The sequence below is a fragment of the Budorcas taxicolor genome, chromosome 2 (assembly GCF_023091745.1).
Source record: "Budorcas taxicolor isolate Tak-1 chromosome 2, Takin1.1, whole genome shotgun sequence".
Classification (NCBI taxonomy): Eukaryota; Metazoa; Chordata; class Mammalia; order Artiodactyla; family Bovidae; genus Budorcas; species Budorcas taxicolor.
Genome location: NC_068911.1, coordinates 9,375,314 through 9,394,723, shown reverse-complemented (window position 1 = coordinate 9,394,723; position 19,410 = coordinate 9,375,314). Strand labels below are relative to the sequence as shown.

General features: G+C 53.1%; 2 protein-coding genes across 2 annotated transcripts; one reads left to right on the top strand and one right to left on the bottom strand.

The window, feature by feature from the left end:
* Window positions 1-141: 141 nt before the first annotated feature.
* Window positions 142-4,140, top strand: DNAJC30 (DnaJ heat shock protein family (Hsp40) member C30). The gene is made up of 2 exons (XM_052654340.1): window positions 142-1,330; window positions 4,091-4,140. The coding sequence occupies exon 1, from the start codon at window positions 148-150 to the stop codon at window positions 826-828; it is 681 nt and encodes a 226-aa protein (XP_052510300.1). The 5' UTR covers window positions 142-147; the 3' UTR covers window positions 829-1,330; window positions 4,091-4,140.
* Window positions 4,141-8,554: 4,414 nt separating this feature from the next.
* Window positions 8,555-11,830, bottom strand: VPS37D (VPS37D subunit of ESCRT-I). Its single transcript, XM_052654331.1, has 4 exons — window positions 11,693-11,830; window positions 10,200-10,371; window positions 9,645-9,727; window positions 8,555-9,042 (listed from the first exon to the last, which is right to left on the bottom strand). The coding sequence occupies exons 1-4, from the start codon at window positions 11,828-11,830 to the stop codon at window positions 8,680-8,682; spliced, it is 756 nt and encodes a 251-aa protein (XP_052510291.1). The 3' UTR covers window positions 8,555-8,679.
* Window positions 11,831-19,410: the final 7,580 nt, after the last annotated feature.

The following is a 19,410-nucleotide window of genomic DNA, read 5'->3' as shown; positions in this document are numbered from 1 at the left end:
GCCGGGCGCCCGCCCCGTAACACGCATGCTCCACCCCCTCTTCCCGCCTTCTCTTTTACTCGATTGGCTACAGGGCCGACCGGCTGCGAAAAACGCACGTCTCCCATTGGCCAGTTCATCTTGCACTGCCCGCCAGATTCACTCAAGATGGCAGCCCGGCGCAATCTGAGGTGGTCGCGACTGTTACTGTGGGGACTGTGGCAGCCCCGGGGGGTTCCCCCAAACCAGAGATCGGGCCTGGGCCCAGAAACGAGGACTTATACCCGGAGCGACGGCCCGTACTCGCGCACGGCGCTCTATGATCTGCTCGGCGTCCCCTCCACGGCCACGCAGGCGCAAATCAAGGCGGCTTACTACCGGCAGAGCTTCCTCTACCACCCGGACCGCAACTCGGGGAGCGCTGAGGCTGCCGAGCGCTTCACGCGCATCTCCCAGGCTTACGTGGTGCTGGGCAGCACCACCTTGCGTCGCAAGTATGACCGCGGCCTACTGAGCGACGAGGACCTGCGCGGTGCGGGCATCAGGCCTTCCAAGACTCCCGCCGCCGACCCCGAGAAGCCCCGTACCCCTCCGCCCGGCCCTCGGGCCCACGGCCGCGGTCCGGCCTCGCCGGGAGCCAAGCGCACCATGTTCGACTTTGACGCCTTCTACCAGGCGCACTACGGTGAGCAGCTGGAACGCGAACGGCGCCTGAGGGCGCGCCGGGAGGCCTTCCGCAAGATGCAGGAGGACCGGGCCAAGAAGGGCTTACGCTGGGACGAGACCCGAGACTTGGCTTTCGTCCTCGTTCTGCTCACCGTCTTCCTCATCGTGAGCTCTCGTATTTAATCGGAGAGTGGAGGGCAGGGGAGCAGCCCCCAGCCAACACCCCGCCGCCCCCCCCCCCAAGAAAATGGCCTTGCGTGTCATCTTGAACCCCTTGCCTCCATTTGTCTACCTCTGCTGGGGCCCAAAGGAACTGCTCTCCTCCTTCTGTTGCCCACCTGTCCAGCTTAGCCATTGACCTGCACGTCCCTACCCCCACCCCGCTCCAGAAAAGGAGGCTTTTCGATGTCGAGAAAACAGGCCCCTAATGAAGAGTCCTGAAAATCTGAGAGTGAGGGGTTTTCTGGAGGCCCTGGGGTGCCTGCTTCCAGATGTCAACTTCTGGAACATTTGTTCTGGCTTTCTTGTAAAGCTCCGAGCAAGACTCGTCTGCTCCTGCCCCACGCGTATAACGTGGGGCTCCTGTGTAACCTTGAAACGTGCAATGTGACCAGTTGTGGCTGCCCAAACAAAAAAATCTGGGGTCTTACAAAACTTGCCTTTTTGTGAGTTCCCCCAGCCACAGGTGAGACCTGATGTAGGGTAAAGATGTGATCGGTGGGAACTTGGCCATTCTTGGGTAGTCAGATCCCACTTGGCCTTCTGTTGATGACCTCTGGGAGTGGAAAAGAAAGCAAGGTCGTGAGCCTTCCTGTGCCCATATTTATTGAATGTATGACCTTGCAGAAATTCATCTGTGGGCATGATGGCAGGGGAGCAAATTGTTTGCTCTTTCGAGATCTGTCATACTTGATGATCCATGTTCTAGTAGGCTCAGTGGTTAAAATATTGATGTCGGTAGAGCCAGATTTATCCTTGGGGCACTGTGCCTGGCACCTGGTCATTCCTTGACCAGCCAGCCTCATTACTAACTGTGCAGCTCCTCCCTTCCTAGAAATAGAGCCACAAAAGCGGAGGTGAGAGTGGCCCCGCCTCCCATTCTGCTGGTAGTGCTTATCAGAGGCCCCACAAGCCAAGTCCTTGAAACATGGCTACTTGAGGCTGTGGGAACTGGGGGAGTTTGAGTAAACAAGATTATTGAGGGAGAGAAGGGACATGTAGAAATGCACTTCCTTATTCAGAGCTGACTGAGGCCTTTTTCTTTTTATGGCTGCACAGCTCAGGCATGCGTGATCTTAGTTCCCCAACCAGGGATCGAACCTATGCTCCCGTCTCAACCACTGGATCTCCAGAGAAGTACCCCCCCAACCCCCCGTTTTCCCCCCCTTCTGTTCCTGCTGCTACTGCTGCTGCTAAGTCGCTTCAGTCGTGTCTGACTCTGCGACCGCATAGACGGCAGCCCACCAGGCTCCCCCGTCCCTGGGATTCTCCAGGCAAGAACACTGGAGTGGGTTGCCATTTCCTTCTCCAATGCATGAAAGTGAAAAGTGAAAGTGAAGTCGCTCAGTCGTGTCTGACTCCTAGCGACCCCATGGACTGCAGCCTACCAGGCTCCCTCTGTCCATGGGATTTTCCAGGCAAGAGTACTGGAGTGGGTTGCCATTGCCTTCTCCTAACTGGTGCTAAACAAGTGGGTGATCACTTGCTAGAGCTGTTGTAATCCAGCCCTCTTAACTCTGAATCTCTGCACACGGGGTGTGGATTAGCTGTGAGAGAGTAGGAACTCAAGTGTGTATGCAGTGTTGAGCAGAAAGCCATGGGATAGGAAAACCTGTGCAGAAGACCTACAAGAGTCAGGACCTAAGTCTAGCTTCTAAACAAGGCCAGAGGTGCTTTGCTATATTAACACCAATTCCTGCACTCAGTCTTGCGTGTGCAATTCTTGTGTAAGTTGGGGATAAACCCATAGGTGGTTCAACTTGGTCTTTTCTCTAGCCTTGGAAGTTGGGGGCAAGTTCTTCAGCCTGGCTTTGCAGTGACCCATGTAAATCAGTGGTAAGGCTTTAAGTTCACTCTGGTTCAGACCTGCTGGGCTCAGCAAGCCTTGGTTTGAAGGGAGGGGCATGTGTACTTTTAAAAAGAACATTTAATGTTATTATGTTTCATATTTGGAAAACAGGGTGGGGAAAGTCTGTTCTTTTCAAAGCACAAACAAGTGAGGCTTAGTGGAAGGTACAGAGACTGGTAATTCTCAACCAAAGAGCTGGGACTGAACAGTCTGTGAGGCAAGATTTCATCCAGATTTCCATCGAATGGGGTTGGGGTTCTTTGGGGTTTTATTTGTAAAAGCATTAATGGTCTGTGGTATCTCAGGCCTTTCTCATTGACTCTGACATATACCTCTCAAGTTTGTTTTCTCTCGGTGAAGATCACAGCCAAAAATATTCCCTAGGGGCCCCAGAACATGGAGGTGGATACAAGACTCCAGAAGGTTTGGGGTGATGGGTCCAGACTCTGTGAAACCTCTGGAACATTCCATGCAACTCCAAACAGGGCAGTCAATAAAATTTATTAACCATCCAACTCTAAGCCTCTTCTTAGGCCTAGAACTAGCCCCCTCCCCACCCACCCCCCACCCGCTTTATTCTCTCTAGTGCTGTCTTGCTGTTGGGGTATTTTTAGGCCAGAGCTGAACTCAGAGACAGCACTCCCTACCATCCCTGAAACAGTCTGGGCTCATCATGGGCAAGGAGGTGTGTGGGAGGCTTTCTGAAGGACCCTCCTGCGCTGGTTCCTGTTACATCATTTCTCTTCCTACCACTGCCTGCATCTGTCCATTCCCAGCTTATCTGCCCTCAGGAGGAGAGGCTGAACCAGGCCATGGACATTAGCCCCTGCCTTTCGGGGCTGCTCCCGTGTTCCTGAGACATGGTCAGCTTTAGTCCCTTTTCTTCTTTTGGTCACAAAGTAAAAAGTAGAAGTTTGGAAGAGGAAGAGAGACTGGGACAAGAGGGGTCCAGCTTGCTCCAGGCTGTGCTCATTAGGGTGGGCCGGGGGTGTAGTTCAGTACCAGGCCCAGTGAGAAGCATGCACAAATCCTAAATGGAGAGACCTGAACGAGAAGACTGAAATCAAAGGTGTGCATGTCTAGGCAATTGTGATACTGCCTTTGAGCTTAATCAGGACTTTATTCCCCCTGAGGCAAACTTTTCCCCTCTGTTGTCCTTTTTTAAATTGCTGGGTGAAAAGATCCTTTACACATCCCAGTGCTAAAGGAGTAAGGTTTCTTGCTTCCGTCTGAAGTTCTGGCATTTCTTTCTCTGGGCGCACCTTGCCCTCTGTAATGGTGCCAGCATGAGCCAAGATGAAGAAGAATAGCCTACCTTAGGCCAGCGAGTTGTCTCTTGGTAATCACTGACCATGTATATATCTCCATCCCTTATAGCCACAGCCCGAAGCTGAGACACCAAGGGCGGAGCCCAAGTGAGTGGCCACCACACCTACTTTTGGGAAAATGGTGAGGAGGAGGGGTCTTGTCTCGGGCCTTTGGGCTTCCTGGGAGGTCATCAGATCCCATGAAGAGAGGCTGAGAGAAGGGAAGCTGGTAAGTGGCAGAGTTACGTCAGTCCTCTGAGTTCAGCGTTCTCTCATGACCTTTGCCCCTTCGGTTCCTCAGCCCTGTGATGGATGTGGTCACGTTATCACCTGCCTCTGAGCAGGACTGTAGGAGGCCCGCCTCACCTGCCTTCAGTGGCCTGGCTCTCAGCCAGCCTCGGAGCCCTGGCAGCCATGGGGTTTGTGCAAAGCAGCTGAGGGTCCGTCTGTTCGTTTTAGGATGATAGCAAGACCCGAGTCTGGACCTCATGAACTTGTGTATGCGGGGGGGTGCTCAGTGCTCTCATCCCCCAGAGGCGCCGCTTCCCCATTGGTCGTAAGATTATGATATCAATGAATCCAGCCATCTCACCAGTGACTCTTAAGGCTGTCTCAGCCTGGGGCCCGGGCGCTAGTATTGAGGAAGGTCAGCCCTCCCAGGCCTGTTTCCGGAGAACCAAGAACTGACCCAGATTCGTGGTGCACAGGCCACAGCCAGCCTGCACGTAGTGTGAGGCTGTGGCTAGCATGGTGTCGTAACTTCAGCCAACATTAAGAACTTGGGAGACTTGGCATAAAAATCTAGATTTCTGACTTCGCTCCGAAAATGAGAAAATGCCACCATTAAGCTTCCTCCCATACCTGCATGACCGCGTGGGAACAGCTATCAGGTCTGCCTTGGAGATAAAGCCCTTCCTCCCCAGGCTGCTGCACTCTGACCAGCAAAGGGGGTGTGTCAGAAGCCATAATGCGCACACTTGAAACCATTTTGCTCTTAGTAAAGAATCTCTGTAGCCCATGTCTGTAAGGAGGGAGAACAGACAGACAAAAGGGGTCTCGCATTTCCAGGAGAATAGGGGCAGGTGTACTTGGTGGAAATGGCGCTGTTTGACACTGTGGCCTTCCTGGCCCCGCCAGGCGTTTGAGGTCACAGGTCCCTAGATAACCTCCTGTGTTGTTGTAAGAGCTCACACTTTGACTGGGAGGCAGAGTGTAAATCTGACTTTCTGTGGAACAGGAAGAATCTCTTGAGAGGCCTATGGCAGGGGCAAGGTCCCAAAGCCAGTGGTCCCTTGGTACAATAATGCCGTTCCTGCACTTGTTCCTTCATGTAAAATCCTTGTATAAATTGGGATAAACCCTCGGCTAGTCCAGCTTGGTCTCTCTGAAAGCACTGGATTCTCTCTAGCCTTGGAGGTCAAGGGCAGTTTCTTAGACATGGCTTTGCAGTGACCACACAATTCAGGGGAAGAGATCTGAGCTCACTGTGGTTCAGGCCTGCTTAGCTCAGTGAGCCTTGATTCACGCACAGACACGAAGTTACATGTAGTGTTTCATATTTGGAAGACAAAGCAGGGGGCTTAAGAAGGGACACAGAAGCTAGTGATTTCCAAGCAAGGAGTGCAAATAACAGACTTCTGAGGGGCAGGAACACATTCTGTTTATCAAAAAGGGATGGGAGTTTTGTTACTGGGGCAATTTGGGGGGTTTGGTTTGTAAACGCACAGTGGTCTGCAATAGAACTTTTCTCATGGGCCCCTTGATGTAGCCCCTCAAGTTTATTCTCTCTCACAGAAGATTATAGCCAAGAACATTCCCTGGTACCCTAGAACCTAGACAGTTCCAGAAGTGATCTGGCAGGAGAGCCCAGCCTGCTTGGAACTTTCCAGAACATTCCATTTTCCTTCAAGCAGAGAGGCTAATAAAGCTTATTAACCATCCAACTCTAAGCCTTTCCTGTGGCCCAGAACTAGGGCCAGGCACTCTGGTGGCATCTGTACCCTCCTCCCTCAGGTCTTCGGTCTTTTTCATGCAGAAGCTGAATCCTGAGGGGCGTCCCTCCCTGTGCCCTCTAAAACTGAGCTCTTGGGGGAAGGGGAGGGGTGTGGAAGGCCTTTTGAGGGACCCCCACCTGGTTCCCATGGTAACACTCTTCTCCCTTTCTAGTCCCACCCTTGCCTGGTCATTACTTCCCCTGACCTGCCCCGGGGAGGGAAGGCTGAACCAGACTGTGGACATTAGTCTCTGCCCAGCTCACAATAGTGGAGGAAGGCTCTGGCATCCCCATCCTTAGCCCTTCTTCCTGTGATTACAAACCTGGAAAAACACCCTGGAAGCAGGGACCAGGAATGGGAGGCCAGGGTGAGAGGGGCCCAGCTTGGCCAGGCCATGCTGAGGACGCAGTTCCAAGGCTGCTCAGTCTTCTGTCTGCTGTCTCAGGCAGGCACTGCGTGTCATCTTGGCGTCCCTCACCTCCAGCAGCTCAAGTGCTAGCAGGGAGGAGCAGGAGCGCCGAGGCCGCCATGGGGTGTGAGGCTCTCGAGTGGGCACTGGCAGTGCTTTGGCCCCCGCTGGGAGGGATCTGACTGGACTTGACGGGCTGTCAGAAGCTCAAATGGGCCAGTCCCTCTAACTATTGCCTACATTTCTAAAGATCCCATCAGAGGAATTCCCTGGCAGTCCAGTGGTTAGGACTGTACACTTCCACTGCTGGGCACCTGGTTTCAATCCATGGTCAGGGAACTAAGATTCCAGGAGCTGCACCGTGTAGCCAAGGGAAAAACAAACAAACGAAATTATTAAAACACAAGATCCCATCAAGCAGTCACTCAGGTGCTGCTCAGAAAGCTTTAGGAACGGGGACCGCCTACCTCTAGTAGCAGCCGTGGCTCTAGAGCCTCATCCTGAGCCAAAATCTGGCTCCCTGTGGTCTCCACCCACTGGTCTTGACTCTGACCTCTGGCTCTATGTGAAGCAGCTCTTCTGCAAGGGACTCAGTCCCAGTCCTTTTTTTCTCATTATTGTTACTCCAAAGGTGGGCTTCACTGGTGGCTCAGACAGTAAAGAGTCTGCCTGTAAGGCAGGAGACCTGGGTTCAGTCCCTAGGTTGGGAAGATTGCCTGGAGGAGGGCATGGCAACCCACTCCAGTATTCTTGCCTGGAGAATCCCATGGACAGAAATGCCTAGTGGGCTACAGTCCATGGGGTTGCAAAGGTCAGGCACAACTGGGCGACTGTCACTTTATCAAAGGTGCTGCTGCTGTGGGGTTCCCTTCGAGTTTAAAACTTCAGTAAGTAGAGCCAACCCAGCACTTGCCTCGGTCTAGATGGTTACTTCCCTACTAACATGGACCGAGGTCACAGTAGCTTCTACAGCACTCTGACTCCTCTCACTGAGAGGATCTTCCTTGACTTCCTGCCAAACTTCATCTCATCAGACTTGACCTAAGCTGATCCAAGACATACTCCTACTCTCCGGTCTTGTCCCACCGTCATCAGCCAAGCTGCCACCTGGTGTTTACCCAAGCTGAAGACAGACAGCCTCAGCCTTATGGGAGCCCCTCTATCACCCGGTGGGCGTGGTCATTTGACAGGCCAGGGAAGGAGCAGGGCCATCGTGATGGGGCCTGCAGGGCGCCCAGGAGAGGAGAGTGCACAGCGGTGCAGCCCTTGAGAACTGGGACGCAGAGTGCGCTTCTGTCCAGCAGGGCTGGGAAGTGAAGAGCTAGGAAAAGACTCTCTGGGGTTGGCAACCAGAGGTTTCATGAAAGAGGTAGAAGCAGTGCTGGACCCGAAGGACAGCTGGGCTTTGGATGGGCAGAGAGGAAAGGAGGGCCTCTCAAGAGTAGGCAGCTCAGGACCTGAGATGAGGCTGCAGTGGCTGAGAGGCCGGGTGAGGGGTCAGAGAGGAGTCGGGCAGCATCATCATCCTCATCATCACATTTATTGACGGCCCCTGGGAGGCGGGGCTGGGGACAGAACATACAAAGACAAGGACCTGCCCTCAAAAAGGTTCCATTCTAAGGAGACGGGACAGAAAAATACAGAATGGTCTTTCCGGGGGATGGCCCACTCTCACCCCTGCAGGTCAGAAGCCCCTGGCCTACCTCGCCCCAGGGTCTGGAGCCTGAGTGGGGCAGGTAGTAGTAGCCCCATGGCCATGGTGTCCCTGCCCCTGCCACTGGGGCCTGACCCCCCTGGCTCCTAGGTGGTGGACCCCAGCACTGGGGGAAAGGTAGGCTCAGGACATGATGGAAAACACTCCAGTCAGCCGTGGCATTGTGCGAGCCCAGCGGAGGGGCAGGGGCGCTAGGGCCCCCTAGGCAGGGCCCCTTGAAGGAGGCGGGCAACTTCCCAGGCCCCCATGAGTCAAGTTCTTGCACTGGGGCTGGCCTATCACCCGGGAGGCCCCAGCCGGGGAGAAAAAAAAGGCAGAGATTCCTCAGCGCCAGAAGCATCAGACCCTGCCCACCCCACCCCCAGCCCTCTCTCTGGGCATCTCCCAGTGGACCCTCCTCCCCAGCTCAGCCTCCAGGGCCAGGGCCTGCCCAGGGCCAGGGGGAGGGGCCTGCCCCTCCCCCCACCCAGGCAGTGGGGGAGGAGGAGGAGCCACGCATCAAGTTTGTCTGGGCCCCCCATGGGGGGGCCATACCCTGGATCCTACCGGTGGGGGGGCTCTGGCTGCGAGGGCCGAGGGCTCAGCAGAGGGGCTGGGCCCAGGGGGCACCCGGGGGAGCCCTTCAGTGGGGGCACTGGGCGGCAGTCCAAGGGGGGCAGACTCCGGGGCACTGCCGGCGGCCCCCGGGCGGCCCCGGTGGGCAGGACTGCGGCAGCGGGGAAGGATTTGGGGTGCTCCGCGGCAGCCGTGGGGGCTGGATGGCCAGACCGCTCCCGGCGCCGCAGCAGCTCCTGCAGCTTCTCCGCCTGGGTCCGCCTCAGGTGGGCCAGGGCCCGGCCTCGTTGGAAGGCGGGCAGGAAAGCCTCCAGGCTCTGCTCCCCCAGCAGCAGCTGCTCCATCTGCTCCTGGGACAGGAGGGAAGGGACAGTTTAGGAGGACCATGACCGAAGACTCAGGGCTGGTCCTCTCTCCATCCTGAATCCCTTCCGATGGACCCCACCACCCCGGTCGGGGATGGGGCACTGAGTTCCAGCCTCGCCTGCCCCTTGGTGAGTGACTGTGGACCAAGTCCTCTCCTCTCAAGCCTTGATTGCGATCACCAGACCTGCCGGGGCAGGGACGAGGGGGGTCCAGGGATGAGGACACACCTGGAGGGGAAAGGTGTCCATCTCCTCCAGGCCAGGGCCCTCTGCCTCCATCCCTCCACACCCTGAGCACTGTGCTCCCACCCACTGTGCTGGGACGACTGCCCCGGCTCCCCTATAGCCCCAGCCTAAGCTGCCCAGAGATGGTCACAGGAAGCCAGGGGAAAGTCACAGATGGGGATGGTGGGCCTTGTGTCCAGGGCGGACAGCAATTCAGCAGGCCCTCCTGGGGGCCAGGCACTCAGGGCAGGCTTCCTGGAAGAGGGGCTCTCACACCTGCAATGTAAGAATCAAGGGGAGGGGACGATGATAGGTTGGGTTCCTCCTCCAGGTCCCCAGGCCCAGCCGCCCTCTCCTCTCACCTCAGCCTCCTGCTCAGCTTCTTCCAGCTCAGCCTGCAGCCAGCCCAGCGCGCAGTGGGGGCTCCAGCGGTGCATGCTCTCCTCTGAGGGCCGCAGAGGGATGCAGTGAATAGCCCCTGCCCTCAGGGCCTGTCACCCTGGACAGACAGGCCGGAGCCCCAGGGCCCGCTGCTGACTCTCCCTGACCTGTGTGACTCTACGCTTCCCCTCCCCTCTCTGAGGCCTCAGTTTCCTCACCTGGACAACGCCCTGCGGCATCAGTTTGTGTGCCCCCTCACCCCGTCCTGGTGTGAAAGAGGAAGCAGAGGCTGTCTCCTAGAGCACCCCAGACCCTTGGGCAGCAGGTCCCCTCTTCTCCCAGGGCCCCGTTCTGGCCTCTCCAACCCAGCTCTACTCACCAACTACTCACTTTCCCAACTTGGGCATTGCCCAGGAGTAGCACCCCTGCAAACTTGCCCGAAGAAGAGGTGTGCCCAAGTTCCCAATCTTCGGAGCCTGGCACTTCCCAGGCACCCCCACCCCCCACCCCGGGCAGTTCTCCCCATCGTCCCTCACCCAGTCGCTGCAGCTTGTCCGCACAGCTCTCGGCCACCTCCCGGAGCTCCTGGTACTTGATGGCCAGGGCAGTGCGGCCCATCTCCAGGCGGGGACGCAACGCCAGATTCTCCTTGGCTAGCGCGTAGTTGGAAGCCAGGCATGCCTCACGCTCCAGCTGCAGGCCTTGGAACTGTCAGAGGGGAAGAGCCCAGAGGCCCATTCAGGGACTCTCCCCACGGCCGCCGACCGCCCCCCCTCCACCCAAGCGGCAGTGCCCACGGGCCAAGCCGAAGGCGCCCCAACCTCAGGATGGCGAGCCAACAGGTGGAGGCGCTGGGAGAGCCCAGACCCCGCTTTGCCTCGGTTTCCTAGTCCACAAAGTGAGCTAAAAACGTCTCCCTTATAGGGTTGTTGGGAGACTGAAGTGAGGAAAACTACGAAGGTCTCTACAAATGTTAGTTAATTTTTAATTTTTCAATTAATATGTCTGCTCAGGTCCCCGAGGAGCCCCCCTCCCTCCTCTGTCCCATTTTCCATGCATGGGCAGCTTCCCTCTCATTCCAGGCCTTTGTCTGCTTCCTCTTCAGGTGTTTGCTCCGAAAACACTCCCCATCCCCTGCTCTGACTCTCCAGAGTGAGGTGCTCACCCTGTCCCTGTCTGGCACCCCCTCACACACACACACACACCCTCACACTCCTCCTCTGCCCTCCAGTGGAATCCCCACACCCCAAGGAATACACACCCCCTTTTCCTCCCTGATCCCCTAGCACCTGCTCCCAGCTCTCCTTCTCTTGCAGAAAGCAGACCCCTTTCTTTCCTGGCCCTGGAGAAGGCTTTTTCCTTCTGTTACTAGGCGGACCAAGCTTCCCCTCCCTGCCCCTGGAGAACGCCCTACCCTCCATCTGTCCCCTGTAGAATGCACATGGCCCTCCCGCCTGCCTCCCTCCAATGTACACTTTCCCTTTCCGCCCCCCACAGACAACCAGCCCGGGCCTATCTCCTGTGAAATATACAACTTTCTCTCATGGTGGCCTATGGAACACACACCTCAGCTTTCAGTACCCCTCCCCAACGGAAAACACAAAGCCCCCTCTTGCACCCCCAGCATACGGACACCCTCCCAACGGTACCCCAGGTGTCAAACAGGCCCCCAGTTCTCCCTATGGAAGGCGCCTCCCCTTTCTGGCCCTACAGAACGTGGGTGTGCGAGCCAGGGCCCCCCACAACACAGCCGCCCTCCGGAACACACCTCCCTGGAGCATCCGCCGTAGGACACGCCTCGCGGCCATCCCGGGGGTGCACGGGCGCCTCCCTGGGTCTCCGGCGCGCCCCACCCGCCCCAGGCCAGCTCCGGGCGCCCCCTCCCCCGGGGGCGGCTCCGCCGGGCCCACTCGTACGTGCCAGGCTCCAGCGGCCCCGCGGCCCGGCCAGCGCGGCCCTTCGGTCGGTCGGCAGGTCCGACAGGCCGCGGCCCGTCCCCCGCGCCCCCCGCCCGCGCCCCCCGTGCTACCTTCCTGCTGAGCCGCACGATCCGGTCCAGCTTGGGCTCATCCTGAAGCAGGTCCCGGAGCTGCCCGGTGCTGAGGATCCCAAAGCGCCCCGGGCTGCCGGGCTCCGGCCCCGCCCGCGCCGCCCGGGCCCGGTACATGCCGCCCGCCCGCGCCCCCAGCTCGGCTGCTGGCTCGGCCCGCTCGGCCCGCTCCGCCCCGGCTCCGCTCCGCTCCGGCTCCGGCTCCGGGATCCGGCTCGGGCTCGATCTCCGGCGGCGCGCGGCGCTCCGCCGCCAGAGGGCGCCCCGCCCGCTCTTAAAGGGGACGCGGCGTGGAGGCTGGGGGTGGGGCGCGGAGGGGGCGGGCCGCACCCCTTCCCGCCCCGGTGGCGCCGCGCCTCCCGCACCCGCGGATCTCCTGGCAACCCATCATCCTTCCGCCGTCTGGATCTCTAGGGCCGCCTCTCTCCGCTCCCCTTCTCTCGGCCTTCAGTCACCACGCCCCCAGGCACGGACTCTCCCACCCCAGGCGCTTACAGGTTGCAAGGCTGTTTCACATTTACCCCTTGAATTCGAACGATTTTTTGAATTTGGCCAGGCTCCAGGAGCTCCTGCCCTCCTGATAACTTGGATAAGTCATTCACCTCCCCCAGCCTCAGTTTTCCCTTCTACAAAATGGGGTGATGATACACAAAGTCAGGAAAAGAGGCAGTGAATCTTGAGTCCCTTGTTTTAGTCGCAAAGTCATGTCGGACTCTGGCGAAGCCATGGACTGTAGCCCGCCAGGCTCTTCTGTCCATGGGATTTCTCAGGCAAGAATACTGGAGTGGGTTGCCATTTCCTTCTCCAAGGAATCTTCCCAACCCAGGGATCAAACCCTCGCCTCCTGCTTTGGCAGGTGGATTCTTTACCACTGAGGCACCAGGGAAGCCTGTAGAGTCTCTTACCTGTAGTTAAATGAATACCTGATAGGAATTACTGTTATTTCAGAGATGAGGATACAAATTCTCAGAGATGATGTCACCTACCCAAAATCACGTTCCAGGTAAAGGACAGACAATCTCAGTTCTTCCTGTATATGCAGGTCCTCAACCCAGCCAGAGGACAGAGGGCGTGCTGGAGATGTCTGAGAAAGAGACGGAACTGATGGAATGGGGCAGGACAAGCTTGCTGATGCATTGTGAAGGCAACACTTTGCCCACAGTTTTCAAAACATTTATTTTTATTTATTTGGCTGTGTTGGTTCTTACTTGCCACATGTGGGATCCTTTTTTTTGTTGTTGCGTCATGTGGGAGCTAGTTCCCCAACCCGGGATTGAGCCTAGACCCCCTGCATTGAGGGTGCAGAGTCTTAGCCACTGGACCACCAGGGAAGTCCCCTTCTTCCAGATTTATATGGTAACTGAAATTTGGTTTTCCTCCTCCAGACTCAGTTGGAGCATCACCATCTCCAGGAAACCCTCTTTACCTCCCCAGGCGGCGTTGTGTGCCCCACAGTCCCTGCTGCCTCCATCAGGGTCCTGGGTATTATCAAGAGCCCTGCCACATGTCCCAGTTTCCCGGTTATGAGCTCCTTGGTTCTGCTGTGCGTCCTCCAGACCCACTATTTCTGCCGTTCTTCCAGGGGCCTCCTAGACATTCCCTCCTGTCTGGCCCACCTTTGGCCCCTCTTCCTCCAGTCTTTCTTCACTCTAAGAGGCCTTGGTGAGATCTGATGGGAGCTCTTCCCTCAGCTTGTCCCTCTTCGTCACCAACCCCTCTTTATTCTACACCCGCCCCAATGCCTTTCCTTCCCTCTGCCTCCAGGAAGAGAAACCTCCCCTCATTCCAAAGCCAACGAAGTACCCTTGCTATGGGTCTCATCTTCACCTTGCCTCCTCTGAGAGGCTACCCCTCCACCCCCGCCCTGTGGTTAGTTATGTCTCTCTCTCTCTTTTTTAAACAAATATTTACTTATTTAGTTGGCTGCATCAGGTCTTAGTTGCAACAGGCGGAATCTTTGTTGCCACACGAACAAGTCTTCCATTGCAGCGCACAGACTCTAGTTGTGGCACGAAGGCTCAGTAGTTGGGGCGCCCTGAGATGCTCCAAGGCATGTAGAACCTTAGCTCCTGGACCTGGGATCCGACCTGTGTACCCTGCATAGCAGAACGGATTCTTTTTTTAATTATTATGTTTACAAAATATTTATTTATTAGGCTTCACTGGTCTTAGATGTGGCACACAGGATGTGCAATCTTTCAGTTGCAGTATGCAAACTCTTAGTTATGGCATGTGGGGTCTAAGTTCCCAGGCCCCCTGCATTGGGAGCGTGAAGTCTAAGCCACTGGATCACCAAGGAAGTTCATATATCTCTTTCTTTCTCTGTCTCTTTCATGTTTAATTTCTGTTTAGACTGATACCTCCCTTTCACCTCCACCCAATATTTTGAAAGTACCCGGTTATGAACTGAGTATGTGCTCAGTCATGTCCGACTCTGTGTGACCCCATGGACTGTAGTCTGCCAGGCTCCTCTGTCCATGGGATTTCCCAGGCAAGAATACTGGAGTGGGTTGCCATTTCCTTCTCTATATGAACTGAGTACCCCGCCCCCAGTTGATATTTTGAAATCCTAGCCTCCAATGTGATGATATTTGGAGGTGGGGTTTTGGAAGGTAAGTTTAGATGAGGTCATGAGAGTGGGTTCCCATGATGGGATTAGTGTCCTTCTAAGAAGAGGAAAAGAGACCAAAGTTTTTTCTCTCTCCACCAGATGAGGTCACAGTTAGAAGGCCACCATCCACGAATCAGGAAAAGAACCCTTACCAGAAGCCAAATCTGCTGGCACCTTAATCTTGGGCTTCCCAGCCTCCAGAATTATGAGAAATAGGTATCTTTTGTTTAAGCCACCCACTGTGTGGTATTTTGTTGTGACAGTCCAAGCTGACTAACATACCGTCTACACTCTGCACTCCGTGCATTTGTTTCCTCATTAGCGTGTGTGTGCGCTCGGTTGTGTCCAACCCTTTGCAACCCCATGAATGCCTTTCCTTCCCTCTGCCTCCAGGAAGAGAAACCTCCCCTCATTCCAAAGCCAACGAAGTACCCTTGCTATGGGTCTCATCTTCACCTTGCCTCCTCTGAGAGGCTACCCCCCCACCCCCGCCCTGTGGTTAGTTATGTCTCTCTCTCTCTTTTTTAAACAAATATTTACTTATTTAGTTGGCTGCATCAGGTTGTATCCCGCCAAGCTCCTCTGTCCATGGAATTCTCCAGGCAAGAATACTGGAGTGGGTTGCTATTTCCTACTCCAGGCGATCTTTCCCATCTAGGGACCGAAGCCATGCCTCCTGCATTGGCAGGTGGATTCTTTACCACTGAGCCACCTGGGAAGCCCCCATTTCCTCATACCTCCCCTTATTCCTTGACTCAGTCTGACTTCACCCCACCACCGCTTCAAGGGCACTGCTCTAGCCAAGGTCATGGACCGCTTCTGACTTCCAGAGCCCTTCTTTCTCACATTCAACACCATTGACCACCCTCTCTTTCTTGAGCACATAGCAGTCAGAGTCCAGACATTTCACAAGTGTCAAGCTGGCAAAAATTAAAAAGTCAGGTAATATTAAGTGTTGGTGAGGTTGGTAAGTGACAGGAATGCTTACATACTGCCAGTGGGAGAGAGAATCAGTTCACTGGAGAGCAATTTGACAAACTCATAAAGAACATTCAATGTGCAGTGGACAGAGTAACAGACCCCAAAGTCAGCCACGTCCTCATCCCTGAGACCTGTGGATATGTCACCTTCCATGGTGAAAAGAACTTTGCAGCTGTGATTAAATCAACGATCTTGTGATGCAGAGAGTGCTGGATCACCCAGGTGGGCCCAGTGTAATCACAGGGGTTCTTAGAAGGGAGAGGCAGGAGGGTCAGAATCAGAGAAGACACAACAATAAAATTGGCGTGTTGGAGTCAGCGAGAAACTTGAAGACAGTATGTTGCTGGCTTTGAAGATGGAGAAAGAAGCCACAGCAGACAGCCTCTAGAAACCGGAAAAGGCAAGGAAGTGGGTTCTCCCCGAGAGATGCTAGAGGGGGTGCACCCCTGCCAGTGTCTTGACTTCAGTCCAGGGAAACCCATTATAGACTCCTGACATCCAGAACTGTAAGAGAATATGTCTGTGCTGTTGGGTCCAGTGGCTGGGACTCTGTGCTCCCAAGGCAGGGGACCCGGGTTCAGTCCCTGGTCACCTAGATCCTACGTGCCACAACTAAGAGTTCACATGCCACAACTTACTTCTTGCATGCCAAAACGAAGATTTTAAGATCGCACATTCTGCAACGAAGACCCAGGGCAGCCAAATAAGTAATGAATAAATACATTATGTGTGTTGTTTTAAAGCACAAATTCGGCAATTTGTTACAGTAGCAATAAGCAGCTAATACAGACTTCTTGGAACATTCACTGCCTTGGACTGGAAGACAAGAACAGGAATATTTGCAGTGACTCTACTTGTAATAACAAGAAACTAGAAACAGCCCCAATGTCCAGGGCAACGAAACACTTCATACTACGCTCAGAAATGGGCAGGTTGCAGCTACACACGTCAATCTGGTTGAATCTCACAAACAATACCTCGAATAAAGGCAGCAGTCTCAGAAGAGTACATTCAGTATAATAATGTTTATGTAAAGTTTAGAAACATGCAGAGCCATACTTCATATTGCTTGGAGATATGTACAAAGTACGGGAACAATAAATAACCAAATTCAGTAGTGTGGCAGTCTGGCAGAAGAAGGATGGAATTGAGGCGACAGAGGGGACTTCAATGGCATTAAGAGATAGTTCAGGGATTTCCCTGGCAGTCCAGTGGTTAAGACTCCATGCTGCCAATGCAGGGAGTGTGGGTTCAACCCCTGGTAGGGAACTAAGATCCCAAAATATATGTTTTTTAATTAGAATTAAAGAGATAGTTCAGTTTCTTAGGCTGAGTGTAGGTACACACAGGTGCATACTTTGGGGTAAGCCTGAAAATTTTTATATAAAATTGGTGGTTCAGAGGTAAAAAAATTCACCTGCCAATGCAGGAGATGCAGGAGACACAGGTTTCATCCCTGGGTCAGGAAGAGCCCCTGGAGAGGGAACAGCAACCCACTCCAGCACTCTTGCCTGGAAAATCCCATGGACAGTGGACCCTGGTGGGCTATATGGTCCACGGAGTCGCAAAGAGTCGGATATGCCTGATTGACTGACCGCACGCTCACCCAATAATTTTAAGGGTATATTTTTAGACCTTAGCTTTGAAGTCAGACAGCTTGAAGTCAGCTTGGGTCCCCTTCTGAGCTCTGCTGCTTCCTATGTGACCAAGAGCAAATTCCTCAATTCCCAGAGTCTTAATGATACCATCTCTGAAGTGGGTGGTTGAAGGATTCAGGGACTTGATATGTGTCTAACACAATGCCTGCCACTTCATCATGCTCCAGAAACAGCAGCTGCAATGGGTTCCTCTTTCTACAAACAATCCCTTCGATTTAATTTATGGAGTACCTACTTTCTGCCAGGGACTCCCAGGGGCTGCCCAAAGAAAGGGGACACTTTATCCTCAGGGTTCAGTCTTTAAATTCATTATTCTCCAAGGAGTCAATCATCACTCCCTTTTTTTTTTCTTCTTCTTCTTCTTTTTTTTTTTTTTTAAAGCAGCTTTATTGAGATACATGCCATACAAGTCAACAATTTAAATTGTACACTTCAGTGGGTTTTGGTATATTCACAGAATTGTGAATCCATTGGCACAATTTTAGAACATTTTCATCACCCCCAAAAGAAACTGTACCTGGAATTCCCTGGTGGTCCAGAGGTTATGACTCCATGCTTCCACTGCAGGGGGTTTGATCCCTGGGCAGGGAACTCAGATCCCATAAGGCAAAACAACAAAAACAAACCAAAAACTCTGTACTCATTAACAGTGACTCCCCAGTTCCTCCAAACCCTCACTCCTACCACCAGCCCCAGGCAACTAACCTACTTGCCTGTTCTGAATCTTTCACATTAATGGAATTCTTTAATATGTGATTTCTCGTGACCAGCTTCTTTAAAAACATAATGTTTTTAAGATTCATTCTTGGGAAAAAGTGAAAGTGAGTCGCTCAGTCGTGTCCAACTCTGCAATCCCATGGACTATACAGTCCCTGGAATTCTCCAGGCCAGAATACTGGAATGAGTAGCCTTTCCCTTCTCCAGAGGATCATCCTGACCCAGGAATCGAACTAGAGTCTCCTGCATTGCAGTCGGATTCTTTACCAGCTGAGCTTAATTCCTTTTGACTTTTTATTGGTACATACATGACATAAAATTTACCATTTTAATCATTTTAAAGAAGGTTCCAGTTCCTTCACCAACACTTGTTATTATCTATCTTTTTTTAAATTATAATTCTCCTAGTGGGTATGAAGTGTTGTCTCATGGTTTTGATTTGCATGTCTCTGATGACACATGATGTTCACCATCTTTTCTTACGTGATTTGTTGTTTTCAATATCTGCTTTATAGAAATGTCTACTCTGATCCTTTGCCCATATCTGTCTCTTTATTGTTGAGTTTGTAAGAGTTCTTTATATATTCTGGACGCTAGTCCTTTATCAGTGATATGGTTTATAATTTTCTCCCATTCTGTAGGTTGTCTTTTCACTTTCTTGATGGCGCCCTTTGATGCACACAAGTTTTTACAAAAAGTTTGATGAAGTCCTATTTGTCTATTTTTTTCTTCTGCGGCTTGTGCTTTGACATCATATCTAAGAAATCATTTTATAACTCTAGGTCATAAAAATTCACCTTTATGTTTTCTTCTAAGGTTTTATAGATTTTAGCTCTTCCATTTAGGTCATTGGTCCATTTTGAACTAATCTTTGTATATGGTGGGAGTTAGGGGTCTGACTTCATACTTTTGCATGTGGACATCCGGTTATTCTAGAACAGATACATACACATCCTCTTTTAAAATCCATACCTCACACCATTTCACACCAGTCAGAATGGCTGCTATCCAAAAGTATACAAGCAATAAGTGCTGGAGAGGGTATGGAGAAAAGGGAACCTCTTACACTGTTGGTGGGAATGCAAACTAGTACAGCCACTATGGAGAACAGTGTGGAGATTCCTTAAAAAACTGGAAATAGAACTGCCATATGACCCAGCAATCCCACTGCTGGGCATACACACCGAGGAAACCAGAATTGAAAGAGACACGGGTACCCCAATGTTCATCGCAGCATTGTTTATAATACCCAGAACATGGAAGCAACCTAGATGTCCATCAGCAGAAGAATGGATAAGAAACTGTGGTACATATACACAATGGATTATTACTCAGCTATTAAAAAGAATACATTTGAATCAGTTCTAATGAGGTTGATGAAACTGGAGCCTATTACACAGAGTGAAGTAAGCCGGAAAGAAAAACACCAATACAGTATACTAACGCATATATATGGAATTTAGAAAGATGGTAATGATAACCCTGTATGTGAGACAGCAAAAGAGACACAGATGTATAGAACAGACTTTTGGACTCTGTGGGAGAGGGAGAGGGTGGGATGATTTGGGAGAATGGCATTGAAACATGTATATTATCATATATGAAACGAATCACCAGTCCAGGTTCGATGCATGATACAGGGTGCTCAGGGCTGGTGCACTGGGATGGCCAAGAGGGATGGGATGGGGAGGGAGGTGGAATGGGGGTTCAGGATGGGGAACACATGTACA